This window comes from Eretmochelys imbricata, chromosome 10, assembly GCF_965152235.1.
Source record: "Eretmochelys imbricata isolate rEreImb1 chromosome 10, rEreImb1.hap1, whole genome shotgun sequence".
Lineage (NCBI taxonomy): Eukaryota > Metazoa > Chordata > Testudines > Cheloniidae > Eretmochelys > Eretmochelys imbricata.
In genome coordinates this window covers 65,886,024-65,906,378 of record NC_135581.1, presented here as the reverse complement: position 1 = coordinate 65,906,378, position 20,355 = coordinate 65,886,024, and the positions used below count along the sequence as shown (strand labels likewise).

General features: G+C 42.7%; 1 protein-coding gene across 3 annotated transcripts; it reads right to left on the bottom strand.

Annotated features, from left to right (window-relative positions):
* Positions 1 to 1,077: 1,077 nt before the first annotated feature.
* SQOR (sulfide quinone oxidoreductase) lies at positions 1,078 to 19,905 on the bottom strand. Of its 3 annotated transcripts, none has more exons than XM_077829190.1 (10): positions 19,752 to 19,905; positions 11,747 to 11,997; positions 10,785 to 10,955; positions 10,119 to 10,172; positions 7,881 to 8,075; positions 6,438 to 6,647; positions 5,729 to 5,912; positions 4,641 to 4,708; positions 2,145 to 2,323; positions 1,078 to 1,311 (listed from the first exon to the last, which is right to left on the bottom strand). In XM_077829190.1, exons 2-10 carry the CDS (start codon positions 11,978 to 11,980, stop codon positions 1,254 to 1,256), a joined length of 1,353 nt encoding a protein of 450 aa, XP_077685316.1. In that variant the 5' UTR covers positions 11,981 to 11,997; positions 19,752 to 19,905; the 3' UTR covers positions 1,078 to 1,253. The 3 variants fall into 3 exon arrangements, with proteins under 3 accessions (XP_077685316.1, XP_077685315.1, XP_077685318.1); XM_077829189.1 differs by lacking the exon at positions 19,752 to 19,905 and adding an exon at positions 17,270 to 17,379; XM_077829192.1 differs by lacking the exons at positions 1,078 to 1,311; positions 2,145 to 2,323; positions 4,641 to 4,708; positions 19,752 to 19,905 and adding exons at positions 5,176 to 5,452; positions 17,270 to 17,389.
* Positions 19,906 to 20,355: the final 450 nt, after the last annotated feature.

The window sequence follows — 20,355 nt, the reverse complement described above, 5'->3', positions numbered from 1 at the left end:
CTTCATTGGATGCATACTGTGGAAACTGCAGAAGGTCTTGGACTGGACTTCAGAAGAAGACTTGGAAGGTCTTCTGCAGTTTCCACAGTATGCATCCGATGAAGTGAGCTGTAGCTCACGAAAGCTTATGCTCAAATAAATTGGTTAGTCTCTAAGGTGCTACAAGTACTCCTTTTCTTCTTCCCGCCTATGTAATGTTTTACCAAGATGTGACACTTGAGGCTGTTAAGATCATGGATATACAACTGTCTTGCTATCACCATTGCTTAATCCTTTATGCAATAGTCATCTCATTTGGACTACATTAAGTATTTTTGGCCTCCTAACTTTTCCTCCTCTGTTATATCTGAAACACAGCTGACAAGTCTTCTCTCCACCATTCTCCCCTTCATGGGCTGCCTGAACTACATGAAGTACAAGATTGTCCTTTTTGTGGTTTTTGATCATTTTACCTCCACCTGGGCCTCTGTTCCTTCTTTCCCTATACTTGTTTGCTTTGGATGTTTGTTCATACTACTGCCTACCACAGTTGTCTACAGATCCCTCCTTAAACACAGTTTAAATAGTCATCTGTTCTCCAATCTATTCCCCATTCTTCCCTTGTTTTAAAGTTCTTAAGGAATGTTAGTATTGTGTACATTTAAAGCACTTTTTTTTGGGGGGGGGAAGAGGGGGCTGAGTTTGACACCACACCCTCAATTTAGCAGTTGTTTAGGGTAGCTTCTATCAACTGCCACCTCAGATTAAGTCCAATATTTCATAGTATGGGCCAGAACCCTATTGATAGCACATCTGAACTTCCTCTCAGCCATGGCTTTAGCACAGTCATTATGTAGCTCCCACTGTTTCCATGCTAAGTGTACAAAGTAACAAAGCAGATGCAGTAGGTTTTAGTAAGTAAAGGTACATAGAGTGGGATCTTAAAAGACACAATCCGTTATTGAGTTGGGTTTAGACTCACTCTTGTGTTACAATACTCTGGTGTGGTACCAATCATCAGTAGATAATTGCTGTCCATTTCCACCCTACTGTTCCACCATTAACCACAATGACATTTAAGTAACAGGACATCTTACATTAACTTTGAATTAAAGGTTTAATTCTCACCAGAAGAAAAACCTGGCCTTTGATACATGAAGTACAATATCCATAGAAGTATGTGCTCCTATTATTTGAGAGAACAGGTGTGTGCTTTAAACATGGTTCCTTTTCTTAGACTTAGTTCTGGCCAGTAAGCAAAGTTGACTGGATCATTATTTCAAACCAAGATGCAGCAGCTTTCTTATAGGAGCAGGACCTCCCCAGTAGCCCCTAAGGAGTGGGGGGGAAAAAAAAAGTTTTAGCCACTGCATAAATTAGACAATCTTTTTCATTGTAACTCAGTAAATTTTACTATTGCTCCTAGCTACCACCACACCCGTAACAAATACAATACTGCAAGTTTTCTTTCAGGGAACAGGGGGTCTTTCTGGATATAGTTCCATGGGTTTACTAGTAGATTGCAAATAGATGAGCAGGAAAGTAAGAGTTCTATGAGCATAATTTTAGTATTGGTAATGTTTTATCACCAGCACTGATTTGGGGAAAACAATTCTTGTGATTGCCTAAAATGCTTCGGATGATTGGAAACAGTCTTGGTCTTTTAATGAGATATTAAAGTGGGAATATTTAGTATTGCTGGATGTGTCCGCCAAAGTAGTTTATATAGATCAGGGGTGGCAAACCTGAGCTTGAGAAGGGGCCAGAATTTACCAATGTACATTGCTAAAGAGCCACAGTAATCTGTCAGCAGCCCCCACATCAGCTTCCCCCCCACGCTCTCCCAGCACCTCCCCTTCCATCCCTGCACCTCCCAATCAGCTGTTCTGTGGCATGGGGGGTGGGGGGGAGGAGCCGGGGCAGGGCCTGGGGCAGAGCCAGGGGTGGAGCAGTGAGCACTCCCCAGCACATTGGAAATTTGGCACCAGTAGCTCCAGGTTAGCCACCCCTGTGTTAGATGGTAGCGACATGAAACAAAAGCATTCTGATGAACATGATCTGCTCACTTTAAACCACAGTATAACCTGTTGCATGGGTATTATGTGTATGTTTGAATGGGATTACCTCGGAAGCCAAAATTAGTTTGTATACGTTGGAGTACTTACTTTAGTAATCCATTCCAGTAAAGAAAAGGCATTAGATCAGCTTTCATGTAGTACATGAGTAGTCTCTCCTTACTCTGGTCAATGGGAAAGGTTTCCAGAGGCTGAGCATTGTAGTCGAATTCTGCTAGAATCACACTATTGTAGCCTGTTACAATGGGACAGGAAGTGTATCCATCGTACTACAATGAAAGGTATCTTATCATCATCATGTACATTTTGCACAAAGTGCTACAAGCAAGGTCAACCTGAATAGGGTTTATCCAAAAACACTTCAAAATGAATGTTGAGCTTGTGAAAAGTTGCAGCATGAGTACACTAGAAACTGAAGTTTTTAATCGTAACAGATGCAGCAATGTAAGTTTCTCTCTAATGCTGAAGCAACAGGCCTCAACCCTGATCTAGAGCAGGAACCATTCAATCCTTTTGGGGCTGTCAAAAAATAGTATATAGTCAAGGACAGCATGTTTGTGGTTGTGAGGATATTTAACTACTTTTCCCTCCCTCACTACAAAACCTGAGCCAGTGATCACTAGACAGGAGCTTCTGTTCTCCCTCACACAACAGGAGGACATAAAATGTAATTGTGGCAAATTCAAAACTCACGAAGAAGGATATACTTTTCCAGTCCAATAGGTAATTAGACTGTTGAACTCACCGAAACCAAGATTTTAGCATGATTCAAAAAGAGATGGGACATTTATATAGATAAGAGTATCCAGAGAGATATGGTGAATACTAACAAATCTTGGAAGGGATATTAAATTTCAGGTCTTAAATTGGCTTGTGCCTTCATTTCAATCTCTATTTAGGGTTCTCGAACCCTAATTATTTGCTGGCCTCAGTCTGGCCACCAACTCTTGCTGGTGGCTGCTTTCACACAGTTTTCCTAAAATTCCTATTTAGCTTTAGGAAAAACATAAAATTTATGTACATGTAAACATCCAAATTGTAGTAACTTATTTATTCCTACCTAGTAAGTAGGTTTATCACTTTTCACAGCAGACTTACTCAGCCCCAGCAAGTCTGGGGACAAATTGAGACCTGGATGTGGGGAAGGATGGAGCCTGAAGCCCCATGGCTGGGGGACAGAGCCCCAAGCTCCATGTCTGAAGACCTGTTGCCTGGGGCTGAAGCCCAAAGCCTGAGCCCTACCATCCTGGGAAGGTGGGGAAAACTCATCAGCTGCTTGCTCCTCCAGCATTGTGCTCCAGCTGTATCCAGAGTTGGGGCAGAGCTCAACTCCAACAGGGAGAGGAAGAGGCTGCTGCTTTGCTGCCCCCGCAAATTACACCCCAGGAGGCTGTGGCCCCAAAAAAAGCCCCTTGTGGCCATATTTGAGAAACATGACTAAACTCTTCGGGGGCAGACACTGTCTTTTCTGTGTTTGTATAGTACCCAGCACCATGGACCCCCTTCTTTGGTTTGCCCTTAGGCACTACTGTAATAAGCAGAATAAATGACTATTAGAGAACAGGATGAGACCTAATGGGAGGGAGGGAGAAGCAGCTTAACAGCTGCCTACAATAGGCATCTTTGAAGCAGCTACAGCTGGCCACTAAAGACGACTGACAAACCCTTGATTGCAATGGGCATATCTTTGACTTTGCCTACTAACATCAACATATAGCAACTTGTATATTTAATTAAAAAAATTAAATCCTATCAAAAACAAGGCATTCCATTGCTCATGCTTCTCCCACAGGGAGCAGATAGTAGAGCAAACATCATATGATAATTGTGTAGTCTATAAGCTATAAGTCTGTAGCTTAATGCAGTGCTTGTAGGCAATCAGATACTACAGTGATGAGCAGTTTAAGACTATGTAGAATAGAATTATTCGTCAATTCAGACATTTTTTCTTCATTCTTCCTACTTAGTGAGTCAGTAAAGCAATTATATCATTGGGGCTAGACTAGGCTTTGTGCACGGGGGTGGGGGAGAATTTAAGCTTAACACACATTGTCATTTCTTTTTAAAGGGTCTTTCTCTCCCCCCAAGCCCGCTTTCCCCGCCCAGTACTATGCAGCTTGTTAACCTTTGAAAAAAAAAGAAACCCACACCAAAGCATGAGAGTCTTGTATAAATACTAGTTATTATTTGATACTAAAACTAAGTCCCCTCAATTATTTTCAGTTTCCTGGATTCTCCATAATCTTAAGCCTTTTCCCAGAAAGGCTTAACATAATATTGGTTTCAGGGTAACAAATAAAGTTTTGAAGTTACACTAAGTTTTTTCCTTCAGAACCTTTCTCCTTTAGAAAGTCAATTTAAAAATTCAGGACTGGATGGAGAAGAGAGTGGTACCCTGTCTGTTCTTCAGCACCTGCTACTGCTGACAGGGGGACAGATAACTAAACTAGCTGCACATGAACAATTAAACTGCTGTATTTTAAGAATACAAACACCTAAAATATAAGCAATACTCTACTCGCATTTTTTATTTAAAAAAAAGTTGGATAATTCTAATAAGGCAACTTCTTAGAAACATTAAAATACCTTTTTAGTTGGCAATTGGCTCTTCATTACCGAAGAAACTGTTTTATCAAGCACTGCAGACTGGGCAGCTATGTAAGAGATAAAAAGTTACACAACTTTGGCTACACTACAGTTGAAGCATTTTCCTACTATAAATAGTATTTACACTATAATATGGTGACAATAATACAGTACGTGGAAACAATTGTACAATTCTGTTTGCTTAGTAGAATGAGAATAATTCAGCTTTTTTTTTTAGGTTGTATATTCTCCAGTATAATAATTTAGTTGGACTTCACCTTTGTTTAATAAATTTTTTCCTAATTATTTCTACAACAGATAAGATATTGGTGCATGATAGTGAAGTCTGAACTTCATGTTTCAGGGAAAAAGGGAGGGGGAGTTCTCTAATTCCAAAACATTTTTGAAGTTTCCTATTAAAGTTCCAGGCTGATTATAATAAAATATTGTATAATGTTAAAAAGAGCTGATACAAGCTATGGCAACATTGCCTGTGCTGGGTTAGTTCAATACATCACTCATTTTAGGTGCACGGTTTTTCTTATACCAATAACTACATTTAATTATTGTATTTCCATATTCTACAGCCAGAGTATTTAACATTCAAATTTTAACCATGATAGGCATATGCCTAATGTCCATTTTGCATAGTTCAAATTCAGTGACTGCAAGTACGGAACATGGGGCCAGTTGACTAGGACAGTCTTAGCACTCAGCTAGCATATGCATGTACTTTGAGATCCAATGAAGAGTTGCATAACTGAACTGGTGTTATGTTCATTTTTCATAGCTTGTCAAACTCTCTCTCTGTCCTAGAGACAAATGAAAACTCAGATCAGAGGTGTTGGGTATGAGAGTGCTGAAATTGCAAGTTAAGAACAGTTGAAACCTGTTATCTGTAGTCCATACTGTAAGTTTTGGGAAACAGCATTGCTTTTTAATCGCTACAAGCCAATTGTACTTGGTCAGAAGTTTCTCTATTACCACAAGGCTTAAGTCTGTTTTCTGAAAGATGGTCCAGCTGGAACACGCAAGTAAAAACAAAAAACAAAAACACAACCATTAAAAAACAAGACGCTGAACTATACCTATTGCTGCAGCTGTTTTTGATGTTGGAAGGTTCGTGCAGTCTCCAATACCAAACACATTGTGGTATTTCTTGTGTTGCAGACTTTCATTATTTATGTCTAACCAGCCAGCTGCATCTGAAACAGGACTGTTCACGAGTACATCAGGTGGTCCCATAGGTGGTGTGACGTGAAGCATTTCATACTGGGCAGAGAAAGAAACAAACAGCTAGATAAATGGAATTCAGTGAACAGGATTGAAATTGATACCCTTATTATAGCAGGTCAAATCTGCATTGGGATGAGGGGGAAAAGATTAAAGAGGGGGAGAAGAGGGTCTTCTGCCTTGTTACAATCACATGTAAGGTTCAATTTCTTAGTATTTTTGAGCGTGTCCTTGCTACCTGCTTTAATATTGCTAGCCAGCTATTGATCCACTCCAGCTGTGCTATTCAAACAATTTTAGTCAGAGCGGAGCTTCTTTTGACCACTCAGCAGATGTAGCTGAGAGTGCGGATCCTGCTCAGAGTTTTTTGAGGGAAACGACAATATTACCATTTTAGCTGGAATAGCCCCAGTTTTTGTTTCCATGTTTGAAGTTACTTAGTTTTCTACATACTGGGCGGTGGAGGGGAAATCTCAGTATTTAGTATTTCAGTGGACAGTAAATAGTGATGGCAAAAACGGAAGACCACTAAACTAAAGGCCTGAAAGCTTCTACCTTACTGACCTGATAAACCTCAGTCACTCCAGGTGTGTCCAAATTCTCAAATACAGCTTCTTGTTTGTCTGCTCGAACCTCAATGAGATTGTGTTTGTAGTTAACAACAATATTTCTAGCCTTAATTATCTCCAGCAATCTATTAGCATACTTCTGAACAGTAAAAATTGATCCAAGTGAAGTATTGAAGATGATGTTGGCTTTGGATCGTTTTCCTGTCTGGGTAGAAAGAAATTAATTTAACAGTGAACAGACGACAAAAGCAGTAAAACTGGATAGAAACACTACACTATTGTAAATGAGAGCATATACTGTGTAACTAGCAGCTGTTTTGAATTTTTATATATTAATATTCAAACAGTTAAAATGTGTATTGGAGACACACCATCTCAAGATTTGATCCTCTCAGCTATCTTATCAGAAACTAGGCAAGGTCAGCTCTTCTTTGGGTGAGACCTCCCAGGAAAACATTGGTGCCATGTGAAGTGGAGTAGCAGTCAGTCAAATAACAGCGATTACCCAATAAATGAGTACTAAGCAAGTGACCTAGCATAGAATAAGGGACCACAGCATTTTGGACGACACGCAAAACTGAGGGTTTAAATACTTGCCTATTAAAAGTCCCCTGGCACTGTTTGCCTTAATGTCTTAGCCAAACACCTATCTGGGTTTTGCATTCTGTCTACATAAGATTCCCCTTGTACTTTCAACTGGGTACAATCATATTCTTTGCTTCACTTCCTAAGCTGTGTGGTGTGTATTTTTAATAGCTTGTGCATTTAAGTGGCTCCTGTCAGTGGGGTTTGTGTGTAGCATGCATACTGCTCTTGGAATCCCTTAGCATGAAAAGGGTTATATAAATAGTATTAATCTTTAGTATATAGAACAAAGATTTTAAACATTAAGGCAAGATCCTGGTCCTGCGATAGCCCCTTTGGTACCACAAAGCTTTACTAGCCAGCTGAGTATTCCCACAGCGTGGGAAAGTCACCAGGTAGTATAGAGCTGGCCAACTCTACACCACCCTTCCCTCTCAGCCAATCTGGCTGAGTGGAAGGGGGCATGATGACAATGCTGCTGCACTCCATCTATTCCAGGCAGCTAGAAGGCACCAAACTGGAGCCCATACTAGCCAGTGCAATCCTGACACTGCTGTAAGTTATGTTGGGGACTGAATTGGCTCTCTGCTGGCCACAGCATCATAGAGGCACAATGGTAGCTTAGAGCATCCTTTGTTCCTCAGCTGCACTGAGCCCTAATGGTCTGCTTCATACTGATAGAAGTTCAGAAAAGTTAGTCTGCAAACCAATTACCTTATTAAGATTTAAGTCACAATATATTGTTCCACCTCAGGGCTTATTTCTGTCATAATTACAACATGATCCCCATAAAATAAGTCTGATCTCTAGCAGTGGTAACAGGCATCAGTAGGGGATGTGATGAAATATGTACCTTTCTTAAGTAGGCCTCTGACAAGTACATGATTTTCTGAGGAGCTCCTCCACATTTCACTGGAGTGTTTGGAAAAGTAAAGATGGCATTTCCTTCCTTGAAGTCTTGCAAAGCCTTCCATGTTTTCTCTACTGTGTGGACTGAATAATTGGAACCTATTTTAGGATAATTAAAACCCTCAGGCAAACCTTTAATCTACAACAAAACAAAACAAGACTTATTAAAACATAGCTGGAACAAATGGATGTAAAAAAAAGTCTTCCCCTGTCTTCAGATTATTTGTAATCTATAACATAGATAATTTGGGAAACCAAAGTTTGAGCTGGAGGTAGATCTATTTTCCGCTGCACCCACAGACTTCTTAGTTTTTAAAAATGGGCCCTGTCAGGGGGTGAATCCCCAAAACTAGCGTTTGAGAAAATAAGCTGTACAAAGCAGAAAGGCCAGTATTAATGGTGCCGTGATTTTTTTTTAAAAAGTATAACAGTTGTAATCATAACCATTGCCAGCAGAGTGTGTGTGTGTTATATAAAATAATACTGTATCACTGGGCTCATGTACAGTCAGAGCCTGGAAAGGATTGATCTGTTTTCATTGTCCAAACTGAGTGAACTTGAAAAGTAAACAAACAGCTTAAATAGTGAAAAGTAAATCTGATTTTTTAAAAATCTTTCAGTTTTTGTCATCTGATGTTATCTGCAGCAGAACTAAAGAAATCTTGGGCATTTAAGGAAACTATTTGTATCCTGAAATGTCTTATCATTGCTGTATCAGCATCTCAATCAATTTATTTATCGTCATGACACGCTTACAAGGAAGGGAATTATTCTCTGTTTACAGAGAAGGGACTCGGGCATTTCCGTGGGACAACTCTCTGGAGTAAAGCTACACATGTGCATTAGTGTTTGCAGCACTGAGACCTATGCCAAGAAGACATGCATGTTCACTGATTTGCAATCAACTCCCTGGGACCACTTGCAGTGAGTTAAATTATGCCCACACACAAATCCCTCGCAGGATAGGGGCCTACCTATACCTGTCTTGTGGGATTTAATTTTAAATCACGATTTTACTATTTTTAAACCCAAATAGTTTGAGATCTAGCTATAAATAAGTGGTGACTGGTTTTGCCACACTGTGCTTTCCCTGGGTATTCATTGTACTTGTCTTTATCAGGTTGTGCTACAGAAGAGCTAACAGCAAACACTGACAATCACTAAATATTGTGCAGTTTGGTTTCAATAGAACTAATCTACGTAGGAGGTAGTTGACTTTAGATAAGCAACAAGCTGCTTCTCACTCAGAAGTGATGGTTCAAGTAATTGTTTCCATTTTGCCTCTACAACTACCAGAGCTCCATAGATCACCATCATCATTTTCCCATTTATCAAAAGCTATGCCACATGCTCACCTAGGCTTAGGACAACAGTTGACACAGATCCCACATATGCCTCCCACACCAATATCTAGGGGACTCAAGGCTTTAGGCTGCACTTGTCTGATAAAAATGTAATAAACTTTAAGAAGAAAAAGTGGCACCAGTGGAATCTACTGCACCCTAATACTATCACCTCCCCAATGCTCCACTGTGGGATTTAAGTTCCAGAATAGGCTCTATGGTGCCTCCCCCAAATCAGCAGAAACTGCCCCCAAGATGTAATGAATCAATGTCTCACTTGGGAGGCCTTGCCAATCTTCCACATCTGGCCCGGGCTAAGCAGGGTTGCAGGCAGCTGCACTACTTGCAAACCCCTCCAGTAGGGGCCTGAAGGCTGGGTGCTGTTGATGGAAGCTAGGCTGCGAATCAAGCCTCTTTTCTATAGTAAGTCATTGGGCCTCTTGAGATCCCTTGCAGTCTGACATTTTTAGGATTCTACAATTTACTCAGCCAGCCAATCAAGAGTTATTTCTGTGTGTAATCAGAATTGTATCTCTATGGAAAGGCACAATGAATAAATAAGAGGACAGCTTTGCAATGTTATTTGAGAGAGGTCATTTATGCTGAATGGTTTGAGAATGGCCCCAAATTGGAGCCCCTACTATCCAGTGGAATTTAGAGCCTATATAGCCAGAACGAGACACGAATATTCATCCAAGATAGCTATTACTGCAAGAACTATTGGACACACTTTATAGACTGTATTGAAAAAACACTATATTTAGAGGATCACAAAAATATAAAGTGCAATTTCTATGCAATTAACACCAGTAAAAATGTATTTGGTTTAAAGTGAATACCTTTTCGTAATGCAGCTGAAGCCCAAGGGCAATTATCAAATATTTGTAAGATATCTATAGTATAAAGAAAAAAAAAGGAGGAGATGTCATTTTAGACATAATGAACTTTGCCTCAAAAGGTTTGTTTAAACAATCTGACAACTAATAATGAACACTGAGATAATAAAATTACGGAAAGCAAACTAAGCCATGTATTTTAAACCATACAAGGTAAATGCTAAAATGTGGAATGATTAAAAATGCATCAGTATGAAATAAACTAATACACTGAACATCCAAAACATTTACTCCATTGTTCAGCAAGGTAATTATTCCATATTTTGCAGTATCCAATTCATTAAAACAAGTTCTGAAAACATGCTGGTACTTGCCACCTGGAGAGAAAAGCATCTATTGATCTGGAGGGTTTTGTCATCATTTTTGTTTTTTTAAAAACAAAAACAAAAAAAAACCCACCACCACACAGAAGCAGTTGTTATCATACTATCAGTGTAACAAGTATTTTCAATACATTTTCAGGACTTGTTGGATAGTGTACAATGACATTTTCATGGGACCCATATAGGATGGGAAATTTATTTTGTATTTATGGGAGCCCTCTGGAGTGGGAAATCAGAAGTAAGTTCTATCTTAAGGCTCATGGATATCCATCATTATCACGGTTACCTTTTTGCCATCCGCTAAACGGATGCAGTTCTTGTCTGGATCTAACTCTGTGACTGTAGATTTGATCCATTTTACACCTGAAGGAATCACGCTGGCTGTCGGACGTCCAGAGGTTGCCAGCTGTTTTGCACCAGCACCAACTAGTGTCCACATGGGTTGATAGTAATGTTTCTGAAAGAAAGAACTCACATCTCCATGAATTGGCCTCCATTTAACAGCTGACAGGACTGCAGAGGTAGCTCACCGAGACCCAGGAAAAGGGAAAGTAGGACAAAGTGCCTCTGATAATCCCCTATAGTGATAGAGGTATTGACTGTCTTTAGAGGGAGTCTGGAGCAGAGAAGGGCTGGCTGTGATGCAGTGCATTAGGCATGTAGCTCTGGAACCCAAGAAGATGTTTCACTTCATAGAAGTGAAACTCTTCAATCAGATCATGAAGTTCATGAACATAAGGGCAAGACTGATTGATGGGCAACTACTCAGTTGGTTGAACAACCTAGCCCTAAGGGTGCAAGTAGGGTGACCAGATGTCCCGATAATATCGGGACAATTGTATTATATAGGATACCTATTTCCCCCCCCCCACCCAAGGCCTCCTACCCAGACCCAATTTTTCACACTTGCTATCTGGTCACCCTCGGTGCAAGGTTTCTGACTTTCTCTCTGAAGCAACAATATGTTGCTTTTTGATCATCTGAACCTTCACCTGGAAGGTGTGTCACACTTTGTTCCTAATGAAAGAAGCTGTATAGACAGATATGTACTTTGTAAATGTTGCCTCATGCGCCATAGCTAAAGGCGGTTTTTTTATGGTGCATTATACGGTATTCTCCTGCTGGGAGACCTGGGTGGATTTTAATTCTAAATTGCATAACAGAGGGAAGGAGCAAGAACACACACAAACCAGCTCCTCAACGAAGGAAAGCTACTACCTCATTCTCTACGTTTAAAAAGATTTTTACCTCATGTGGTTCAACAATAGCCACGTTTTCAGCTCCCACTTTCCGCTTCATCCGAGCGCTCATGGTGATTCCACCACTACCCCCACCGAGCACCAGCACTTCGTAGTGATTCTTAGCAGCACACCTTGATGCAGTGTGCAGTTGGAAATAGCCCATTTTCTGCACTCCCGGCCTAAGCAGGTGTACGAAAGAACGGACGCAGAAGCAGGTGGACACCACTCCCATGTTTGACATCTTCAGTAAGCATGAATCTGCAAGATAAGGAAAAGCATTGGTGAGAACAAAAAGAAATTAGGGGCTGCATGTGCTGTGGGAATGAATTATGGTTGGTTGGTAGTGGATTCTAGAGTTCACTGTAATTGACTGTGTTGTTTTAAATATGAGAAGCACCACACAGAGAATGGGATAGATGCTCACAGAATGTATATGTTAATAACCAAAATAAATAAAAACATACAAGCATTTTTTTTCCCTTACGTGCTGAGACTCTGCTCAGGCTTCACAAGCAATTACACCAGGAATTTCCGCTTTTATGCTGCTTTCGGGACGTGTGTGTTGCTATCAACCCTTGCAGGAGAAATGAAAGACTCTCAGCTTGGGTCTTGGCGACAAAGAAAGCAGAGGGAATTCAGTGTAATGACAGCGTGGCCCTTATCTGTTTTAAGACCCTAATACTATTATTTATTTTAAAAAGATTCAGTTCCCTGTCTACAATCACTTTTTAGTATCTAGGTCAACAAGTTATTGAGATGAATGTTACCAGATACGAAGTTCAAACCTGTGCCCATCCACCCCTGAAATGACTAAAACAAATGTGAATCAGAATCATAAGAGACAGTGTTCCAGTCTAAAGACATAGCAAGTTATAAAGCATTACCGAGATTTATCTGATCTTTTATTGCAGTTAAAGTCATGTATGTTGATATTGGGTTAACAGAGAAAAAAAGCCAACTGTGAGAATTTTTTCTATGATAAGTGCAAAACCCTTTGATATTTTGCACCTACTAAAACAGATGGGGAGAAACCCCTTTTGCCTTTTAAATAGTTTAATCAATCATTTATAACCACAACTGGACTTTTTTTTTTTTTTGGGTCTGCATATTAGAATAGCAAAATGTTTCCTAGTAAGCCATAAAGTTGGCGACAGCAGCGTTCCCAACTCTTACGATTTTATCACAAGTCTCAATATTTATTTATAAATATATCTCCAGCTCCTTATTTACTTGGCGTGTGCATAGTCATCTAGCCAACCGATGGCATCTTCAGTGGCACGATGCAGTTCTTCTAGGCCACTGCTGAGCCTAGTCAGCAGGCATTCATTGACAACATGTGTCGTTGTCTGTACTGTGCCACAGCCGCACAAAGGGCTGTCACGAAGGCCCCAGCGATACTGGTTGGCTGCAGAGACCTTCAACAGGGACCACTGATGATGGGGCAGGTAAAAACCAGGCAGGCAAATTGTGGGGTTGGCGACGAGGGACTGGCTGGGGATTAGAACAGATATCCATTCCTCTCGCCAGAGTGTTTCTGCCCTAATATCCTGGCATGGTGGATGAGACCATAATGGGTGACATGATGGCAAACGTGCAACTGGTGGTTTAAAAAGGTGATTGTGCAGTGGCAGGCTTGAGTTGGCGCAAATTTTCTCCAGTAACTTGCCAGTGGCAACCTCTCATCTGATATGAGGAGGAGCAATATTTCTCAGAACTGGAAGCCATGGGAGTGGAGTCAGATGCAGGGTGCCAGAGATGACATGCCACCATGCGTATAACTGTGTATCCACCAGTTTGTTGTGTGATGACAGACTCCAAACAGGTGTGCAGTACTTCGCCACCAAATATGAGGTGGCGAGAACTGCCATCCTCAAAGTTGGAGCACGAGCACCTCCTGATGAACCTGCCAGTTTGCTATGAAGATTATTGCTTGTCTTAACTTTAGCGATGGTCTTCTTCAGGTGGGCATGATAACTCAGTGTGTGGTCTAAGATCATACCTAGATAAACCAGTTCTACTTCATGCTTCATCTGACCATTCAGATAAACATTCAGTTCTAGGGTTGCGCTGGCGTGATGAAGATGGAACAAACCGGAGACTGTTTTTATGACACTTGGCTGGAGGTGACAAGTCTTACATTAGTCAGCTAACTTTGTCATGTCCCAGTTTAAGATGGCATCAAACTCGTGAAACGTCTGGGCCTGGGTACCACAACAGATGTCGTCTGTGTAAATGAACTTTCGTGACTCCGTTGTTGGCAGGTCATTGATGTAAAAGGTTGAACAGGGTTGGAGAAAGCACAGAGCCCTGGGGTAACCCATTGCTCTGTCATCTCCAGGCACTCGTCTTCTCCCCCATATGGACTCTGAACTGCCTATCATGGAGGAACAGTTCAACGATGCCTGTGACCCCAGGTAGCAGGACCCATGATACCTTCACAAGCAGGCCAGCGTGCCACACCACGTCATACGCTGCTGTTAGATCAATGAAAACAGGCACTGTTTTCAAGTTTCTCTGGAAGCCATTTCAACAAATGTGGTCAGCACAAGTACTTGGTCGCATGTGCTACGACCTCGGTGAAAGCTTCTGAAATCATCTCAGCATTAATTTTTTTTAAAAAAGAGCAGCAGAGGAGTATGATTCTAGCCAGGGCTGGCTCCAGCGAACCAAGCAGGTGCCTGGGGAGGCAAATATAAAGGGGCGGCAGGAGGTCGGGCTCTGGGGTGGCAATCTGCCCTTGCTGGGAATTCGGCAGCCGCTCTGTTTCGCACTCAGTGGCAATTCGGCGGTGGGGACGTGACTCTTCTTCGGTTGCCAGTGGAAATTCGGCGGCCGCATCATCACTCTGTGTTTGTGTTCGGCAGCAGGGGTTGTTGAGTTTTTTTGGCTGCTTGGGGTGGCAAAAATGCTGGAGCCAGCCCTGTTTCTAGCCCCTCAGAGATGCAGAGAAAAGCTTGAAAATATAAACCCCAAAGGCTCAAAACCCAGAAAGCAAATAGAAAAATATATATATAAATAAAATAAATGTTGGGTTAATATTTCATGACTTTTAAATGCTTGGAATTGGCAATACTGATCCAGTCACAGTCTGCAAGAGATAACACTGCATGCTAATAGTTTTGAAACAGAGAATTACTGATCTATTTGCCCTTGAAAATATCGTATTTTTTCGAAGGAAAATGAGGTTCTCCTGGATAACAAAATCATATCTCAGATTTCCAGTTTAAGTACTGTAGATCTCGGTTTGGGAGATTTCAGGGACTACATAGTTACTACTGGGTGGTATTTTTTAGGAGTCTGATTTGCAGAAGATTTTCAGGCCTCAGAGTGAGAGATTCACTGGAATAATAAACCCTACTTTCATTTTACAGGACTATTTCCTGTGGGGGTCTGGCACAAACAGCAATTTTAAAAGGTGGACTAATGACCCAAGCACGGGGGACAAATTGTTTTAAGCCTTTAAAAAAAAAAAAAAAAGAAGATTACCACCTGGGAGTGGCAGTTCCGGTTCTCTCCAAGTCACCAAGAGGATTACAGGGAAAACTAGTTATATAAATGTATTCTATCAGGAAGTTAACTGGGAATCCTGTTTCTGGAACATCATGAACTCAGCATATTTAGACTCTCTATGATTTTTAGGATCCTTGTACACAAATAGTAGCTGTGGGTTTGCTGGCTATATCTGTTAAGTGGTAATATACAATATATATATTTCCATCAGGGAAAAGACCAATTTATGTAAGGTGCTATGTAAATGATAGTGTTATCCTCTATTGGCTGAATGGAGTTTAGAAGGAGAAGCAAATCTCTCCCCCGCCCCCCAAAAAAGTCTTTTGTAGCTCTAAAAAAGAAAAAAAAGTTTTACTTTTAGTCACATGTAATATTAACATATTTTCATATTGTTATAGAGACCATAAATAGAAGAGGATTTCATAGGTATGTACTGTGTATTACCAAGTGCAAATCCATTGCTGCTATTTGTGATCAAGAGAGTCTAAAAAGATTTGGAGTTCATGATTAAATTAAATTGGGAGAAATTCCACAAGGTACTGTAGGAACATAGACCCTGGCTAACAACATATCAACCCTAGTATTAGAACACTGGCAGAAACTAGTGGCAAACAATGAAACAGAGGAACTTCACAACACAAAAGACAGATGAAACTAAAGCAACAATAGTCAGACTACTTAAAACCTACTGAGCTGGAAATTTACACTTCAGCAAATGTTAATATGTCCTTTAACCTGTGGTGTTTTAAAAACAATTTGAAATAAGCTAGTGTAAACAAAATATTCAACTTTAAAATAGCTCTGAACACCACATCAAGACAGCTACATTTTATGTACCTTTTATGAGAATTTAACCTGCACCTTCAAGACTGCAGTACCTAAAATATTTAAAAAGTTTATCTAAAATTGAGTTTGAAATTAAGCTATTCTACTGCCGCACCTTATAGTGCAAAACTGCCTACTAAAAGAAAGTACTCATTGCTTTATACTTCCAGTTTTAAAGTAACTGTCACTCTAAGAAAAATGAAGATCTATTTTAACAATGTCTTTCCCCCACTTTTCTGTGGTTTGTCATTTTGCTGACATGTTCTTTGTTACTTACTCAAATACAGCACATTTAGAAGCATTACAATCTGAATTGTAAAAACTTCAGTTCTGGTAAACTCTACTATAGTTGTACTAACAAAAATGTTTAAACAGCATTGGCATGTGCTCCTGGGAATGTTTTTCTACAGACTTTTACAAATCTCAAAACAGTCAATGTTTCTTAAAGCTTAATTATGCTGCTAATGTACCATAATAAATTTGTTTCCCCTTGACAGTTTTGTATTTTGTTTCCCAATTTTATGATACAAAATTAACCAAGAGAGATGAGTCTAAAGCAGCTAGTTCATGTGATTGATGGAAACAAGCCCTTTGTGTCTGCACTGCTTAAATAGCTACAGGCTTTTGGAATGCCCTGACCACCAGAAGACAGTAGAGCTCAGTGGATATGCTGAACTTCCATAAAAAGTTAATGTTTGAAAGCCCCACAGGTGAGCTAAGACAATATGAATAGTTAAATAGCAATGCTTTTTCAGGTCTTGAGAGGAGCAGAAAGGAGCAGTTTGTCTATATTCAGGATTTCAGTTATTAGGAAAATAAGATAATGACTGTGAGAACTAGATTATTTGTCATTAGAAAAGTCGCCCTTTGTTCTAAGGATTGCAGATTTCACAAGTACCATGGAGGAAAAGGGGCTTGTCACCAGAGGGGCCTCCTCAAGGCTACAGCATGCCAACCCCCACCTCTCCCAAACTGTTACATCCCAAGCTCCCCTAACATTGCTCCAATTAAATGACCCCACTTCTGGCCACCCCAGAATGTCTTAACGTTGGCAGCAGCAGATAGGCCTAGACAAGGTTTGCTATCAACACAACAGAAACAGAGGTAGCCTCTTAGTGCTGCAGCAATTGGTTTTCAGAGGAAACAGACTAAACAATCAACCCTACAAATGCTTATTGATGTAGATACAACTTACTCATGTGAAATACCTAGGCCTTCAACAGAAGATCTCAAAGCACTTCACGAAGGAGGTCAGTGTCATTAGCCCCATTTTACTGATGGGGAAACTGAGGCACAGAGATGCAGTGACTTTCCCAAGGTCACCCAGCAGGCCAGCGGCAGAGTCTGGAATAGAACCCAGTTCTTCTGAATCCTAGTCTAGTACTACATCCACTACGCAATACTGTTCCAATTAAAATGATCAAGACCCCACTGGTGTGTGGCTTTCTTTGTTTTTTAAAGCAAACAAAAAAAAAAACAAACAACAACCCCTGGTTTACAAAAACAGTGCTCTAATAACCCTTACGGTATGGTAGTCTCAGAACTACTCCCACTGATGTCATTCACAGGTGCAGAGGTTTACAGGATTGGACGCTAACAGTTCTGCCTTCCATCAATTTGCATGGCAAAAGCATGGCCCATGAACGGTAAGTGGAGTGGAGGGCACAAATGCTATCTTAACAGTGAATCAAGGGACATATTCACACTTGCATATCACTATCAGCTTACGCTAAACATTATGGCTGCCCCTTGCAGACATATGTAGCCATTTAATAAGTATTCTGAATACTGTATCTAGTACCCCACCACCAGCCCAAATGCACTATCTAATCCACCAAAGAGCGAACAACTCTAAACAACACGTTTGGTAGCAATTCAGTATCATGTAAATAGAGGTAGGTCCTTTAGGAAGGCAGCAAACTGGTCCCTGGTATCAGAAAGGTTGAGAAACGTAAACTGTCAAGGAAATCTCGGGGACTTGCACCCGGCCATGGACCAGTTTTTGAGAAAGCCTGCTAGAGGAGTCTTATCTCAGGACAGAGGAATATCTTCCAGCAACAAGCAGAACATACAGAATACAAAATGCAAAAAATCACCATATTTATAGAGTGGATAAATTTCACATCAAACAGACTGTGTGGGCATTGTCTGCCACAATAGCCAATAAACAGCATCACAGAACAAATACTTCTGAAGCAAGCCGTGAAATCCAGGGAAACTCAGGGATAACTATACGCCAGAAAAATTACTACTTTATGTGGGGCAACCAAAGGTCAGTTTAAAAAAAAACAAAACAAAACAGAAGCACTAGTTTGATTCAAAATGAAAAGATCTGCTGCACAATAAAGAGCCTGCTAGAAAGGAGTGCTCTCTTAACAGCCGGCCACTGATTAACACTGTTAGGACAGAAAGCTGATTCTACACCGTACACTCAGCTCAGATTACTGAATTGTACATGGCACACTCCAATTTCAATATTCATTAATCTTGTGCATACTAAAACCTGCCTCTAGGTGAGAGATTTTCCTATAGCTGGAGTACTTAACCCTAGTCACATACATGTCATCATCAACACTTATGGGTGATAGTCTGAAAGAGCCAGCACAGCACTGGGAAGGCTAAAGATGAACAACAGAGCTACTTTTCCTGTCCTGACAACTCCCGATTTAAATCAATCAATCAGTTATGGGCCTGAACATGAATAATCTCACAGCCATACCGCCCCAATGAGCCAACACACCAACGTCTCTGCTAGGGTTGCCAAGCCTCCAGGACTGTCCTGGAGTCTCCAGGAATTAAAGATTAATCTTTAAATGAATATTAGGTCATGTGATGAAACCTCCAGGAATAGATCCTACAAAAACTGGCAACCCTAGTCCCTGCCGCCCAGGGTTGGCAGTTATTTCACAAGAAATTACAGCCCCCAGGTGTAATTGCAGAGGCTGGGGGAAACAACCCTGGCCAACGCCCCCTCGGACTCAAACTAGTTCTAACGTCCCAGGCTGGGCGTCAGGCGCTGCCGGGCATGTCACTGCCCGAGGGGCACACGGGGCTCTGCACGCCGTGACCGCTGCGGAGTCGGCCCTTCCCCCGGCAGGCCGCTTGCTCCTTTGCAGAGCGGACCGGGTCCCCTGGGGTGGGCAGGCGAGGGGCGTGCGCCGCAGCACTCGCAGCGCGCCGCGGAGCCTGCGGCCACTCAAGGCGCGGCGGGCCCAGGAGCCTGGGGTGGCGCAGGGGAGAACGCAGCCCGCTTTCCTCCCCCCGAAGTCAGGCTGCAGGGCTAGGCGAGGGGCCCGACCTCACCCGGCCTGAGCGGGAAGGAGCCCAGCGCCCTGGGGGAGGCAGCCGCAGTTCGCTCCCTGGGCAACTTCCAGCTGCCCGCGAGCTGAACCCTTCCCCCGGCTACGGGCTTCTCCAGGGCAGCGTTAGCGGGCTCGGCCGACAGAGCGGGGCTCCCCCAGCTGCGAGCGGGGCGGGGCCGGGCTGGCAGACCCCCTCCCCCCGGGCCCAGCACAGACCCCTGCAGTCAGCCCGAGAGCTCGGCCAGCCCCGGGGGCGCCCCGCGCGCTGAGCGCTCTCGCTCAGGGCCGTGTCCTGGAGCGCGGCCAGCGCCGGACACAGCCCCCGGCCTAGCGGCACTGATCCCACCCTGGCCCCCGCACCCAGGACTCGCCTACCTGTGGCGCTGGAGGAGCCCCAGGCGCCCTGCGCAGCGCCGACGAGCTTCTGCCCGGTTCTCCTGCGCCGCTAGCGGCCACCGCTTCTTATTCTTGCGCCACGGGAGCGATCAGCGGGGCGGGGGCGGGGGCCGGGGCGGGGGCGGGGGCGGGGGCCGGATCTCCCAGAGGCATTGCACCGCCGGGTCGCAGCGCTGCCTGCCAGGGGTGGCGGGGACGGGAGTCCAGCAAGCTCAGGCCCCGAGCCAGCGCGTCTTCCTGGCACAGGCCATTGAAAATGAGAGGGCAAGCGGCCCCAAAGCCAGGAGCGAGCCCGTAGGGGCCACCAGCCCCAGCCGGTCTCCCTGTGCGGCGCTGCACACCCTGCGCGTAGCGCTTGGCAAGTGCTTCGGGGTCCGCGGTGGCAGGTGCGACCCACGGAGTGCGACAGCTGGAGGCAAGGAGTATAACGCAGGGTCATCGCGCAGAGCAAGCAACTGCCAGGGCCTCCCTGAGCCTTTGAACAACGTGCTCTCCAGTGCCGGTGCACGCTGCCTGCTGCGAAAAACCTCCCTGCCACTGCTGTTAAATGAAAGACAACTGACCGCCACTGAAAAGATGCTGA